Raw genomic sequence first — 16,599 nt, forward strand, 5'->3', positions numbered from 1 at the left:
GCAGTACACAGAGTTGTGTTTTTATTCCCTCCTGAGCTGTCATACACAGCATTTTATGCAGTTGGAAAATGGGGGGGACCTGTATTAGATGGGTTTTGTAAAACTATACAAATAATATATTTTGAAATCTAAAGACTTCAGCCTTTCACGCAATATATTGGATTAGCACATAACTGGATTTCTAATCGATGTAAGCAGTACACAAAGTTACGCAACTTTATTGATTTCTCCACATCACTGTGCATTTGATCAACTGTTGTATGAGCTAACTTACATTCCAGCATGCTACGTCAAAAACTAATGACTGACTGGACTCTTTCTGTATAGGCTAATATAGACACGGTTCTGCTGTATGCCACAGACTACCAGGGGTGGGGTGCCACTCTGGCTCTTATTTATTAGCCAAAGGCAACATTTTATTTTGGCTTGGTGCATAGCCTATTAACTACTGACACTCACTACCATACATCTCACAGTGTGTAGGTCTCAGTAACACAGCACTGGCTAGTGGGAAAGGTTTTTATTTTCTTATTACTGTACATAGAAATGCCCAAAGGCTGTCAAAAACTTAATTCATCACACCTCCTTTTTATCCAATGATCGTATATGAAGTATTGTTTAACCTTTCCGTTTTCACCTTCTTATTTATACAGTAGCCTCTACAGTTGATGAGATTACGACCTGTAATCTGTTGTGCTACATGGATTTTCACACACAGGTGTACATAAAGCACTTTATTTAATATACATTGAAAAAAATGCTATATTTTCTGGTTACACTCCAGTGAGAGTATTGTATTTTACAATCTGATTGGGAAGAAAAAAAGAGGCTACCGTTTGCTTTTGTACACACATTGGATTATACAATAAATTTTTGATTTCTTCTTAGGAAAATGTTAAGTGCAGAACAACAGTAAATGTATTATTATTATTATTATTATTATTATTATTATTATCATTATTATAATTCAAGTAACTTAACTGTGCCACCTGAGTTAGTATACCTTTTTTTATACTCCAAGTGCATTTTCTTGCTTTAATCCAGGTCATGTTAAGTACGAATGAGTAAACCCTTTTACATTTGTCCATAGTGGTTCTAAACGTTTTATTATACGAAGCATGTAGTCATATTTCAGGCAGTGCATTGCAACAAAGCTAGAAAAATATATTTTATTGCTTAAAAAGGTTGCGGCACTCATTTACATACCAAACAAATTATTTCTTTGAGATGAATGAATGCAGTAGATAAATAAAATACCCCACATAGTAGTGTACTCCCGTCAAGAAAGCAGAAATAATACATTTTGTTAAGTATCCACCTTGCTATCATTTACACCATAGGTGCTTAACAGCAATGAGAAACAGCTGACCATAATGTCTGACCATAATGTAAATTTAGAGTAATGGGATTTCAGATGTCACACCAAACCAAACTGCTTCAGATGGAGGTCAATGTCATTTTAGTCATCTCAGAATGATGTCACTGTTTCACTGTTCATAAGTAGGTCATACAGTTTTTATATTTCACTGATTCTTCATTTCCAGATCATGTCACATGGGTTCCTTACAGTCAAAAGACAGTTATGTTGTAAGCTGTACAAGTTTTGTAAGGAAACAGGGTCAGACTTCAATATTCATTGAACAAACCATATATCTGTTGAAAACTTCATTAAAATGTTAAACTTCATTAGTAATGCTAATTACTAGCATCATTAGTTTTGATACTTTCAAAAGAAAAAAGACAATTAAGACTTTGTAATTTATTTTCTTATCTCTTATTAGTATAAGCAACCTTATTACTGCTCCCCTTTCCTTGTGTTGAATATGCCAGACTGCTTTAGCCAAACTGGACTTTTCTGTATGCAGAGAAGTACTAACATGATGACACTTATGTGGTAGAACTGCCAAAACTGAGCATAATGTTTTTGTAATTGGAAAATGTTTTATGTTATCATAAGGAAACCATACATTTAGCAGTCTTACAGTTGCATCATTTCAAAGAGTAAAGTTATTATTACAGATTGCTTTGAAGGTCAGAGGGAAGCTGTGACTGCAGTGATACTGGTAGATAAAATGGGGAGTGAGTCAAATAAATTAGTATAATCACAAAAAATTACATTTTACTTGATGGTAAGAGCTGACAATTCCAAAAAAGACGTAAAATTGTCTGGTAAGGCCACCACTGCGCCCCATACCTGACTCATGTTCTGACAAGTCATGTTCTGGTACAGTAGGTTGGTTGGTTCACTTCAGACAACATGCTTAACTTTTGAGTTAGCAAAAAATAAACCACATATGCATGAAGAAAAATTTAAATAACTTGCTGAATACTTTGTCAATTTTTTCAGTTCCAAAAAACTCCTAGTCAATGAATAATATCCGCCTGTCGGATGTGGTGTTTAAACACACAGTCATTTTTGAGTTATTTTAGCGCAAAAAAAAAGATTTCACGCAACGTGAACAAAAAATTCTATGTCACACCATCCCGATCCATTTTGAAATGGCCGAGAAAACATACCCTTCAAAATCGAGTTTAAACAAGGCTCTGACAGTTATCACGCCATTATAATTATTAGTAAAACAAAGAAGCAATGTAGTATTATTTTCCATTAAGGATTTGCTTGAAGTTGTCGATCAACAGACACATTCAGCTCAGCCTCTGTGTTTTGTGCTGTAGTGTTCATTGCCAGCCATTGATCTGAAACCAAATCAATGGTTTATAGATCCTAAAAACTAAACTTAAACCTAAATGGCAGTATTGATTGCTGTTGATTGAAAGAAACACAAGCACATTAATACTGCACTGTATATTAAAGGGCCTCTTGGTATGTATGTGAAATATCAGATTTATCCTAACTAAAGTTTAATTCTTGTTGCTTCCATTCACTTTGTATCCTTTTTGGTTTCATTCATCTCATCCTAGTGACTTTAAAACGTATGTTTGTTTTAATATGTCAATAGCACTAATGTATATTGGCTAATATGAATATGAATACCTATCCACACTAAAATATTGTAAATCATGATACGGAGAGCCCGAGCCCAGCTGTTTGGTGTTTTTTTTTATGTTGTATCAATTCAAATGTATGTAACAACTACACAGCAAATAGCATTTGGTTTATTTTCAGTTAGGCTCTGCGTTGGTCTGATTGTATGCAACTGGGGCTTGATAGTTCCGATATGATTCTGTAAGCTCTATTGCGGATACAAGAGTAATTTAAACTTGGGATGTGATGACTAAAACATTGACATAAATGTAATCTAAACAAAAATACATTAAGTAGGATAACTATGTTATGTCATACTTCTATTGTTATTATTTAATTGTGAACTAAATGCATTAATTCAAATGATTATTGTAAGATATTGAAAGGGTTGCTTCTAGGGCCTGTTCATGATGAATTACAGTGCTGACCAGAAAACCTTTGTTAATAACTGTGTGAGCACTCTGGGGACCTGCTGCACTTGATTGTAAAACGCCTGATGCCAAAAGCCACATACACCAAAACAAACAAATGTTAATTAAGACATGTTGCCATTTTTAAATCTGATAGGCTGAGCACTGCAGTTATTTGCTTCGGGGGATTTTGAGAATACCACAAACAAGTTAAAACTTTAAGTAGCTGGATACTTGTTTATCTTTTAATAATGTGTTCCAGTTCAAAAACCACAGCAGCTTACATTCCAAAGCAAGCTTCCATGACAGCTTGATGTCACAGAAGCTCCCTCTTATCTTGGTATGGCGTTGAAAAAGTATATTTAGCATGTCGATTCATAAATATGGAAGGGTTGCACAAAAGTGGGGAGGGATTGTTGCAAATACGCCACCTACACATAGATATGATGAGAGATATTTTATAATGCAGTACTAACAGATAACATTGTAACATGCACTTCTTATCAAATGTCCCTGCTATTTGTGTTCTTACAAATAGTCAATTAAATTCTTAAATAAATGCTACTGGTCTTCAAGAAAGATAATTAAAATAGGATGATCTTTACAATAACTTCTGTTGTCCAATCCTGGTTTAAATTATTAAAACAGGGTTTCCCTGGCGTTGTAAATCATTTTACTAACAATGGTGGTCCAGTGGTACTGGCTGTGGAGGTCTGTCAGGATGGGAGTGGTGTGGGGAAAAAAAGAATGTCCAAACAGCTGGTGCATTTCCACAATGACCATCTTTTTATTTATAAAGGTTACCCCCACCACTAGCAATGGGGAAGACAGACGGTGGGTTAGGGTTAGGGTTCTCAAATAAAAACCATAATCATACTGTACATTCCATAAGTGCAGGCACAGCGTGAGGAGGTGGGGAAGTGCAGGTGCTCTAAGGAAAAGTCCACGTTGCTGTGGTGTGGCAGTGTAGATGCTCCGGGGGTCGTGCTGGCTCAGTAGCTTCAGCTCCCGGATCCGTAGAGGACTGCCAACACAACAAAAACAATCACACGCAGCACTCAGGCTGGTTCACGTTTCAGCGTAAGGGGCTGTACTCATGTAGCTGCGTCCCCTTTGTGCTGCTAAACTCCTCTATCCAATAGCCTCACACAGCACAGCTGATCACAATAGAGTCGTTCAGCAGTCTTACAGCTGCACCCTTTTCCCAAGATGGCTGACTTCCGTTTTCATCCTACCATCGAGTCGGCCTATCCCTGTGAAGGCGTACCACCAGCCTTAGCGCCCTTCCTGGTCAGGAGGTGGATTTGCAGCTCAGATTCCTTCTCTCCCATCTCAAGATTTTCTGCTGGGCATACAGTGGAAGTTAGAGCAGCATCTTACTTGCCGAATGTCTCGATGTAAAGATTCATTGCCTGCCTTGAGATGGAAGGTACAACAGAGCATTATCTGTATGTGGCTGTTATGTATGTGATCTGTGTAATTCATTAAGAGCACTACTTTTCTGGTGTAAGTTTACCATAGTTCCGGTCAGAGGTTCGATAGTGTAATGATACTGAATGTAGGAGTGTGTTTGTGGCGCGCTATGTTCTGAAGTAAAAACATGGTTCCAGCAGTCAGAGTGTATGCCTCTTTACTTAAGAATAACATGTTAACAGAGTAACATATACAACAGTGGCAACAGATTTGCAGTGATCCCCTTAGTTGCTTTGGGACTACAGTATAACTAGCAGTCAATATTATCATCAAGGTCGGATTGGGGTCTGTTAATACAGGCTAATGGGACTCTCAAGGCCAAGCTAAGCACCATTATTTAAAGTTAACTTACTTTGTGCTAATACATATTGCGACCATGGTAAATTCTGCCATCCCATCAGATAATACTATCAAGACAATGTTCTTCAATCTTTACTATGAGAAGCTTTATATTTGTTGAATAGAGTTGGATGCACAAGGACAACATAATGAGTGGGTTATAAGTTTTATGGTTATTTTTTGTGCTACTGAAGACTTACAGGATTTTTCTCATGTCAAAGTCTCCAGGCTACAAAGTGGAGTCTGGTTAAAATTGAGATATGAGAAGAATGGGTGTTAATAGTATCATTGTAAAACATGACTGGGTCAAAATTTGTGTGAGGATACAACAAGGATAATTGGTTAATGTCGGGGCAGAGACTAACCATCTATTGTACACTAAGGTGCTGTTCTGTTATCTTTGAGCTTTCATATTCACATATAATGTATGGGATCAAACCTTTTTTTTTATTTTCTTAGGTATTTCCACACCATATACCTTGGCATACGAAGCCGTCGGAGTGGAGAGAATGACAGGTGGCGCTTTTATTGGAGAATGGTGTATGAGTATGCAGACGTGAGTATGCTGCATTTGCTAGCTACCTTTCTGGAGAGCGCTCCGCAACTTGTCCTGCAGCTCTGCATTATAATTCAGACCCACCACTTACAGGCTCTCCAAGGTAAGGATTTCATCTTCAAAGTTTACTTCTCAGACATGTCCCACTGAAAAAGAGTTGATTCTGACTTATGTAGGCCCCTTATTAAATTGGGATTTCTGAAGCATTAAGTTAATGATGTATGGTTGTGGAATTTAATTCCTAAATAAACTTTATTTTATAACAGTTGGTTTTTCTAACAATTAATGTTTAATGTAAGATACTGGCTCATTGTTTTTGTGACATCAGCCCTTTTATAAAGATCTCTTCACAACCCTTTTGTGACAATATATACTTAGTATTGTAAAGTCTATTTGGTACTAGATTCTGAAGCTGTTGTTTAAGACACCAACACTAGCCTAGAAGGATTTAAATATAACATTCTGATTTTAAATTGCTGTCATAGTTCATTGGCTTTAGTCCATTGCACAAAAGGATACCATTTCACTGAATTCACTGAAATCATTTTTAATAGTCATTTTTTTCTTTCAAATTTGAAATAACCATGTTCTTGTACTGACTGAAGCTCTGATCACTGAATGGCACAAAAAAATGATATACTTTAACCAGTTTCTTCCGTCAGCCTGTAATGTGCTTCTGTAGATGCTAGGCTTGGAAGCCTAGGTTTTACATTTTAGAAGAGATTAACTAAATACAAGTCTGGTACTGTGTTGGCCACATTATTTCCAGTGGGGCACCCCAGACATGTTTTTGAATACGTAGTTGTTTTTGCTTGACTGTTCAACTGCTGTCTGTCTCCACGGTATAATATATACATTAATAAAGGGAAAGAAAAAAAACTAGAAAGGTGTGTGCCTAAAATGTACATCTAATTTCTGCAGTGATACAAGTTAATTAATTAAGATGTGGATGGATAAAGAATCTATTTAAAAACACAGCACAGTTATCCAAGAGGACTGTACCATGGGTCCCATGGAAAATGTCCCCAGTACCACGGTAAACTCACTCTACCTCGAGGCACATCATGGTATACCGCGGTTATCGTGCAGTGCAGCTTGAAATGTAAACACAACAGTTTCTTTTTCCAGCAGAGTGCACTAGAGAGCTTTTTGGAATCTAATGGACTGTATACCATTGTTCACTAACAAGATGATTTCTGCTTAGGATGTGTTTAATACTCACCACCCTCTCTTGGGTACTGTATTAACTAACATTTTTTAAATTAATTTGGTTGACAATGAGACTACTAAGCTAGAGGTAAAACTAAATTAAAAAAAAGCTTTCCCCTGTCCATATTAAATGCTATTTATATTGAAATGAGGTAGGTCAGTCTGTTACTTTAATATCATGTTTGATTGGTACGTCTGTGTTTTTTGTAATGAATTTCCAACAATAAAAAAAGTGACTGGTATGTTTTTGAAAGCATGCTGTAAACTTTATATTTGTTAATCAGCTCCCAGAAAGCGGCCTGTCATTTTGATGGACAAAGCCTGAATTGCAATCCAGGGAATTGGGCCTCAAAAAAATGGTTTATTACAGATCAGTTAATGGAGCGCTCCTGTTACCTTTTGTGGCCAAAACTACTTACTAATTTAATGTGAAAAATAATAATGTGATAGATTTAACCTGTGGTTCAGGCTCTGTGAGTAGTGAATCACTTTAAAGCTTCTGAAGTGCCCAGGACATCAACCGTAATTACTCTATTAATATCCATTAGTACTTAAAACAAATAAATACAGCTAAATACCCTTGCCAAATAAACCACTTCACCACTTTGTACATACAGTACTTCGAGTGGAGCCCTCATGTTTTATTTGTGTAAGATATCATCCATTGTTCTGCGGTAACAACCCATAAAAGATGCATCTGACAATGTATATGCTGCTGTCCAAGTTTTTTGCAGTTTACCCATTTCAAAACCTAAATGCTTATTTTAAGTTGTACTAAGCATGTTTGAAAGTGCTGTATAACAGATGTGTATATGCTGTGTATAAGCTTTGCAGCTCCTATGCTTTAGATATGCTCTAAAGTTTGCATTAAAGCTGTTTAGAAACAGCCACATCGACAAATAATGTACGTGTGAAGCGTGACAAACAGCACAAGTTGTTTGAGCTCTGGAAGAGAGGCCCCTGCTGTTGGCAATTATACCCTGCCTAGGTAGTATTTTCTATGAGAAATTCAGTTCTAATCTAACAAATAACTAACATTTAATAGGCAATGCACAGTGGTTTAAAAATGTTATTTACTTTGAAAACATACAAGTTGTAGAAATCAACCAATGCATAACTTCATTTTACTTTTCAACTAGGGCTGTCAAGCGATTAAAAAAATTAATCGTGATTAATCTTGCAATTAAAAAAAATAATCTTGGTTTTAATCGCATATTAAATTGATACAATTACTACATCCATGTAATTTAAATTTGTTTTATTACTGATGCTATTATTATTAGTATTATCCTTAACTGTAAATAAAATCATTTAAAATGTATTTATGTTTTTATTTAATTAGGAAATGTACCTATTGAGACCGTGATCGAAATTTTCTTCATATAGAACCAACACAATAAAATGTGCGGTTCAAGCTTGATCAGCAGCATGGAGAACAGAAAACAGAATAAATAGCATGTCTATTTTTAAATGTGATTGTGGACTGAAATAAATTCGTATTTTTTAAATAAAATTATAAATACGTAGCTACAGTAAGCACTTCTAGGAAAAGAACATAAAAAAAAACATTGTCATCATATCCAAAAACTGCAAACTAACAAGAAAATTTGTAGGTTTTACATACTACGTGTAAAAAAACCCCAGCCTACTAGTGGCGTAACTAGGCTTGGAAATGTGGGTGGGCCCCAATTTCGGTTGGACGGGCAATGACCAACGGTCTGACGTCACAGGAAAAAGTTTACATTTCAAAAATGATTTACATCAATTCAGACCCTGAATACATCATATATTTCCTCTGTAAATCCATTTAAAATGTTTGAAGATTAGTCGAAAATAATAAAAAATAATATGCACCCCAACATGAACATTGGTTTGACCCACAGTCTGCACTATTATCAGCGATGTGTATGCAACAGAAGCCGCTGGTAGATTACAAAAACGATTAATTAAACTTAGGCTAGGTAGTTGTTATCTTAGTATTTTTTTATTCTCTATTAATTCAATTATATTCATGGAAAAAGGCAAGAGAGAACCAGGTCGTTATTATTTTTTATTGTTTTGGTTTAATATAATATAACAGGCTAATGTTCCTATTGAAGTAGGCAACATATATTTTTTTCATTAAAAAGTTTTTGTTGTTCTTTGTTCAAATTAATGTTCAGCTTTCATATTTTGTTGTACTCATTTAATCAAATCAAGTAGTGTAAGAAATCGTTCATGACGTTTTTCAAATCAATTAGATTCAAACTCTTACAGTTCTTCTGTTATAATAAAACATTTACACTTATATTCTGTTTGAATTATTCTAGAATACCTGTGTTTAGCTTAAAGACTACGTTCGGATCAAGCTAAATAAGAAACTTGACTGTGAATATTTGAGTTAATTAAATGAGGTGCTCTCTTCTGCCTTTCTCCCTTGGCACCAGTAGCTCAGACAAAGACAAGCTTAGCTCATTTCACAGGTGTTTTTTGGTCAGCGTGACCCCAACCTAACTCCCTTTTTACTCAGTCTTACAAAGATCCAATAATATGTTTTACTGTTATATCCGAATAAACAAGAATATAGAAATGCTCTCACATAACTATAGGTTAATACAGAGCATATTATAATAACTTTTTGTATGAATGTTGTGTTTTATCAGTTTGGTTAGTATTTCTGCTAGCTTTATATTCTTTGAAACACAGTACAGTTATTACAAAATTTTAACACACATGCCGTTTCACAAATGTTCAATTTGTATCCCAAAGATCAGTCTGCTTCCAGTAGCTGCTCACACTACAGGTGTGTCTTTAAAATCCTGATACCTACAAAAACTTAAATCTTGTTATCAGGGCTCCCATCTCTACATTCCCGTTCCCATCATCAGTGGGAAGACTTCAAATAAATCTATCTCTGCCACATACACCTTTTACTCAAAAAAGGTGATTGCACCTTATACAAGGGAAGATGGGTTTAGGGTCACTCTGTGACAAGCTATAATGTACAATATAATGAAAAGGTTTCTTTATTATACTACTAATTTAATGCAAGAAACCAGTGACGGTGCACTGTGGAGCAGTTAATACTGGTAATAATATAATGGCAGAAATGAGATGTTAAAGGAAACATATCAGTTAAAGACTTACCCGTACAATGTGTTGACGTATTTTACAATTTCATAGACAATAAACAACTGTGAGAATGTGTGCAGAATCAAACATATGTCTACATACACCTGCTTGTGAAGCATACTACAATTCTCAGATGCCCTTCACTCACATTGAATCAAAGCATGCAGTGGGATGGTTGAAGGCCTACTTACAGTACTAAATCCAATCCATTTAGCTACAATTTACATAGTCACTATGATATGTTTGACCACTGTTTACTGTATTGAAACGATAAAGGGACAAGGCTATGTTCACCACCTACAGCTTATTGGACAGCATCCTTACTGCTGTGACTTTAACCTTGTTAACAGCTGATGTGCTTTTGCAGCCACATAAATGGGCCACTAATGATCTACTTATTGGTTGTGTCAGGTTCGTATAGCAGTCTTCTTTATAGGAGGACCTACGCTGGCAGTGAATATGAGACTTGCAGTGGAAAGGTCTGGTGTCTCAATGCAAATCTGTATGTGTGTGTGTGTTTTTTTTTTATGAATAGGGCATGCAAATCAGCCTGGGAATGTTTCTCAGCAATCTATGTGCAAACTCCTTTGGGCTGGAACCCATACATTAGAAACCATTGTATTAAACTACATCCTGGACTGGCAGTTATGGATTAGACATCTGTGACACGGATGGCTTGTGGTGATGTCACACCAGAAAGGAAAGTGACGTAGAATGTATAGTGAACGAGTGCGCTGTTGCGCTGGTTTATTGTAAATGAATAAAATAAAAGGTTTGAACAAACAGAACACTAATACAAAACAAAACAGCACGTTGGCTAAAACAAACAGACAACACAGACACGAAACAAAACACTAAATAAAACAAGTATCGCGCTGGTGTAAAACCAGCACGAACAGCAATTGTAATTATTTGCTTATTAAAGCTTATTTCCGAATTTCTCTCCCGTGAGTGATATCGTGCATCTATATATACAACTGTGCCGGGATTCAATTACTAATTAATCATTTACTTGAATCCCAGCACATGAACAAATTGTGCACTCCCTGTGTCTCCGTACAAATACCCACTTTAATCTGCACGTGAAGTGATCAATCCCCGTGCCTAAATACAAATATACATTTTAAATTACCTGTGCTACATAACCCACACTCCGTGCATCACTACAATAATACATATAACAGACAACATAAAACACAAAATACACACAGGGGCGGGGCACTCCACCATAACATTCCAATTATTATGTGGCAGAATAATCATTCCATGCAAGTTGCCACAAAAATATGTAATTTCCAGTGTCCATATAACTTCAATGACAGACAAAACCACAGGAGACATAACATTATTAAACAGGTAAAACAAAAAACACTTACTTTTGGTCTCACATTAAAGTTTGTGCTGACTATCTGGAGCATGCGTGGTTCTGCAGGAAGGTGGCAGCAGCCTCGTAAATCCGCCTGTCAGTCAAACAGCACCTGTAGAACTCCTCTGTTGTATCCTGGGACACTATCACCCTTCATTTAAATATGCTTTATTTTGCTCTTATCTGCCCCCTATTTTACTGCATTTAATCCTGTACCTCAGAATATTGTAATCTGCCAAGTGTTTAATCTGTAGTATTTTGTACTTAATCATATCCTGATGTAACTATCACTATTTAATCATATCCTGATGTAACTTTCACTATTATCTGCTGTATTATTGAATTGTGTTTTGTCACACTTGAGAATTATTGTATTTCTTGCTCTTATTGTATGACTTATATTGTAACACTTGAATGTATTTGTATTTGCTTGCGATTGTAAGTCGCCCTGGATAAGGGCGTCTGCTAAGAAATAAATAATAATAATAATAATAATAATAATGGCAGTGACACGGAGAGGTGGGGAAGAGGATATGTTGGCTTTCCCTCCCTCTGAGTGGCTGAGAGGCGGGCCTTGGGGAATTGCTCGGCCCGTAAGAACTGCGCTTGGTTGTGCATTCGGGTGGCCGTGTTTGGGAATATACAGAAGACGTCAGTGTAAACAAGGACCAGGCAAGCCCGGCTGAGGGAAACAGCCTGCCTTAAAATAATTTAAAAAGTAAAATAAATAATTACGTACCCGAGGGGACATGTGTAGTTATACGGGGAACTCTGGCCACCCCAGTGTATAGGAATTAACTGAGCGTAGGTCGGAGGCTCGTACTGATCAGCAGTGGGGGCAAAGCGTAAGCAGCACTTTTGTTTTGTAGTTTTATTACTGTGTTTTATTTTCCCTTTTTCTTTTGTGTTTTGTTTTCATTATTATTTTTGAGCACTTGTATGTGCACTGGACTGTATACCAGCATTGGTAAACCTGTGGTCCTGTTTACTGTTGCCAGTATTCAGGCCACGGACAACAGCGCCCTCTGGGGGTCAAAATAAATCAGTGCGCCTGAGCGGTGTTACAAATATAACTTCTTTCTCCCGTGTGTGTCAGTGAATTGCCCACCACCCTTCCACAGTGTCCTAAAAGATAATGAAGTTTTCGCAACCATTTTTTTCTTCAGGAGTCTCACTCATTTAGAGGGCTCAAGGGTTGGCATCCCCAGAGAAATGACTCAAACTGTATAACACCATCGCAGCTATTATCAACCTCAAATTCTCCCTCCAGCAATATGTTTCAATGGAAGCTAAATGTGATTTAGATTAAGTTGGCGAAAAGGTGAAATAGCTGATATCCCAGGGAGAAATTCTGCCTTGTCGTATTTGGCAGCCATTGTCCTGGGAGTTTTAAGGGATGCAAAAGCAATATGAATAATCAGAAGTGACACAAGAGGCCAGTGGAATCTGCTTGGCAGCTTATTTATCACGCGCTTGTCTGCGGATATTTGTGACTTGCTTTGACATACAAGACTCCTGCAGGGGAGGCTGGGGGGGGGGGGGGGGGGTCAAGATAAAAAGGGGTATTCAAATCATGTAAGGGAAATCTTAAAGTTTTATTTAACCAATTGGAAAATGTTCAGGAAATTAACCTACAAAGTTTAAAGAAAGTGATTCCTCACCTAACCCAGAGTAAACCAGTAATTATCATAGCAGTGCCATTTATCCAAATTAATGAAGACTTTATGGAGATTGAGTTTTAAACAGGGGAAGTGTATTAATGAAGATGGACAGTTATGTTAATCAAAATGTTACTTGGAGCATGTGCTTTTGTTATCATGGTGTGTTCTTCACAATATGGACTGTATACATATAATATAAAAAAGTATATGTATAAAAAAATGCATATCTTTAACAGAATTACAGCCCTCATTCTTCTGATGTTGTTGCAGATGTTATTTGCCTGAAAGGTAGAAAAGCAAAGGATATTTCTACACCATGTGGCTGTATATAGTGTAGTATCTGCCTCAATTTAACAGTCACTTCATAAATGTGTGTCTTCAAAAGTTATTTACACATTGATCTGCATAACTGCAAAAGTGTTCTTTACCCCTGGCTGGAGGAACCCTCATATGCACATATGCCCAGTATGTCACACTTATATCTAGAAAAGCATTGATCCAATTGTGAAAACTTTATCAATAGTTATTGAAAACATTTCTAATTGAATGGTTGTAAATTAGCATTTTTGTAATGAATTTCTAGATATACAATCTTTTTGTTCATATTAGAAATGGTTGATTTTATTTTTTTAAATAGATTCATAACCTTATTGGAAGTAGTCCATAGACTTATTTGACCTCTGTACTTCAACCTTGAGTGAGGTCTTCTCAGTCTAACAGTGGGCAATATACTGTGTACTTCATTATACATCGAGTCTGAGGAGCTGAATCATAGCGAATTATGTTGCAGTGTGCCATTCTAGCTGCCCTTCCAGCAGTAGCGGTCTGCCAGCTCTGCTGTTGGCTTGTACAGTACGTGTCAACCTTATTGTCTCAACATTTTTTTCTCCTCAGTGTCTGAACTTTTTATATGTCTGGGATTTTCTTTCTATTTTGTCCATTTAAAACATAACAGGAGTATTTGATTATTATGTGAAAGTTGTATTCATGTCCCAAAAAAAACAGACGAATGCCCCAAGGGATTATTGTAACATAAAGCACAATTTATGAAAAAAAAAAACAATTAGCCCAAGCAAAAGTACAGTATGACACGCTTCCAAAGAGACATAACCTATATTGTGCACAGTAGTTGTTGGTTTACAGTTGGTTTGATGCCATTTTGTTAACACTAAGAATAAAATAAAAAATAATTTAAAAAAAACAAACACATTCTATAAACGTGAAGGATTATCTGGTTTTTGAAAACATGTAAAGTTCCTAGGTTATGAGAGTGATGTAATGAATTAAAGCAAGCATTTAATATCTGTTTATTGATAGTAAATGTATTGATGAGCTCCAGAGATTATAGTGCATTTCATTACTCTGAATATATTGATATGATCGAATAGTTGTATACCATGACAAGCTTGTAAATGCATAGTATGAAAACATTTTTTTACATTTCACAAGCTTTACATTTATAAGGGGAACGCTTAAAATGTTATACAGTGCTTTTATAAAGTGCCATTTTTTCATACCTTCTGCATGTACCTAAAGTTCTATGAATGCATTTCTTTTCTCCATGCAACCCTGTCCTGGGCACTGCATTTTTTAGGCATTTTATAATGGCCCATTTTTTACAAGAAAAAGAAACACATTTGGTGTACAAATGCTGACTCAGTCCTGGAAGTCATAATTTAGTCTTACTATATACACTTTATTATTATAGCGTGAGTTACAGCTGCATTGGCTTTGTCTTTTCTGTGTTTGTGTCACGCTTATTACTTTATTTGTTTTCCTGATAGCGGAAGGCAAAGGCAGGTTCATTCACTGTTTTTGTGTTTGAAAGCCCCCCCCCCCCCCCCCCCCCCCCAGGACTGATTGTCACCTTATAATTGTTTCTGCTTTGAAGTGCATGGTTGGCCAGATCCCAGAGCTTTTTGCTGATTTGACCATAACTGCACCATTTCCTACACACTGGAGTAAAACAAGGTCATCCGTCAGTTCCCCAACAATCAGAGTAGAGATTAAGGAGGGTTTTTAAAGGGCATTCTTTGTGATCTAGTGGTGTAATGGGCCCTGTTTACTGATACAATTAAAGTCAATAGAATTCAGTATCAGTCAGACCTGGAAAGACCACCTGTGTCACCTGTCTATAACGCTCACTATAAAAAAATCCCTAACTGTTGTGTCACTAGAGCATTATCGGATTGACTTCAATCCATTAACTGCATGTTTCTGGTTTGCATTTTTAAAACGGCTCCTAGTTTGGCAGTGCTGTGATTGAGAGGATAACAGAGAATTGAAAAAATAAAGTACATACTGTTGTAAATTGTATGATCCTACGTAGGTACTGTGCATGTAAAAAATGTTTTCCTATATATGACCTGTTACATCTTGACACTGACCTTATCAGCATTATCAAAACCACCTCAAGGCATTTATAATTGTATGATCATGTTTTCGGTGTGTGTAAGAAGACTACACCATAATAGACAGGGTAAACTTTACATATTTAGTCATGATAAATCAATTAATTAAAAGAAGAACATATGCATATATTTTGTTTCAAATGTAAAGTGTTATAAGATTTCTACACACCACTCTCACCCCTCCCTCCATGAAACCTGCTTGGACATTTGTCAAACTATTCCCCTGCCACTATCTGCAGCTATAATGTACAATGTCAAAAAAAGGTTTCTTTATTATACTACTAATTTAATAGGGTTCATATTTTCACATTAACAGTATTAATATGAAAAGCACTTGGTAAAACCGAATCTGACACTTAATGATATCAGTACTTTTTTTAACAATCAAAATCTTTATTCTTTCTAACATTGTGAAAAGGTAGAATCAGTCTTTTTTGTTTATTCAAATTGGAGTTATACAGGATATTTTTTCCCTCTGAATTAAGCAATAGAGGATGTCAATAGCGGCTGCAAATGAATTGTAGAAAACGTCTGATCCCTTTAATTGATGTCACCTTAAGTAGGATAGATTAAATACCCTGTCTCTGTGACTAGGTGATGCACTGGAGTCATCCTCTGTCAGGAGAATGTAGGACCTATTTAGAAAAGGTCAGAGCAATCCAAAACTGATAACGGTCTGACACTTGTTTATCATGCCAGTTTTTCTAAGCGTATGAGGAAATGTCTAACTTTGGAAACTGTCCGTAACATAAATAACAGAAAATATAAATATGGCTGTGTGGTCCAGTGGTTAAAGAAAAGGGCTTGTAACCAGGAGGTCCCCGGTTCAAATCCCACCTCAGCCACTCATTGTGTGGCCCTGAGCAAGTCACTTAACCTCCTTGTGCTCCGTCTTTTGGGTGAGACGTAGTTGTAAGTGACTCTGCAGCTGATGCATAGTTCACACACCCTAGTCTCTGTAAGTCGCCTTGGATAAAGGCGTCTGCTAAATAAACAAATAATAATAATAATATCCTAATAATCAGTTAATCATTTGTCTGCAGAGCAGTATATTGCAGGATGCTTCATTTAAGTATT

The 16,599-nt window shown here is 36.4% G+C and overlaps 1 protein-coding gene across 1 annotated transcript in view; it reads left to right on the forward strand.

Moving 5' to 3' along the window:
- LOC117394220 (XK-related protein 4) overlaps positions 1-16,599 on the forward strand; it is a 138,143-nt gene that overhangs the window by 87,842 nt on the left and 33,702 nt on the right. The window contains exon 2 of the mRNA XM_059016931.1: positions 5,668-5,867. Within this exon, the coding sequence (XP_058872914.1) occupies positions 5,668-5,867 (200 nt within the window). The remainder of the gene's footprint in view (positions 1-5,667; positions 5,868-16,599) is intronic.

This window comes from Acipenser ruthenus, chromosome 3 (assembly GCF_902713425.1).
Source record: "Acipenser ruthenus chromosome 3, fAciRut3.2 maternal haplotype, whole genome shotgun sequence".
Classification (NCBI taxonomy): Eukaryota; Metazoa; Chordata; class Actinopteri; order Acipenseriformes; family Acipenseridae; genus Acipenser; species Acipenser ruthenus.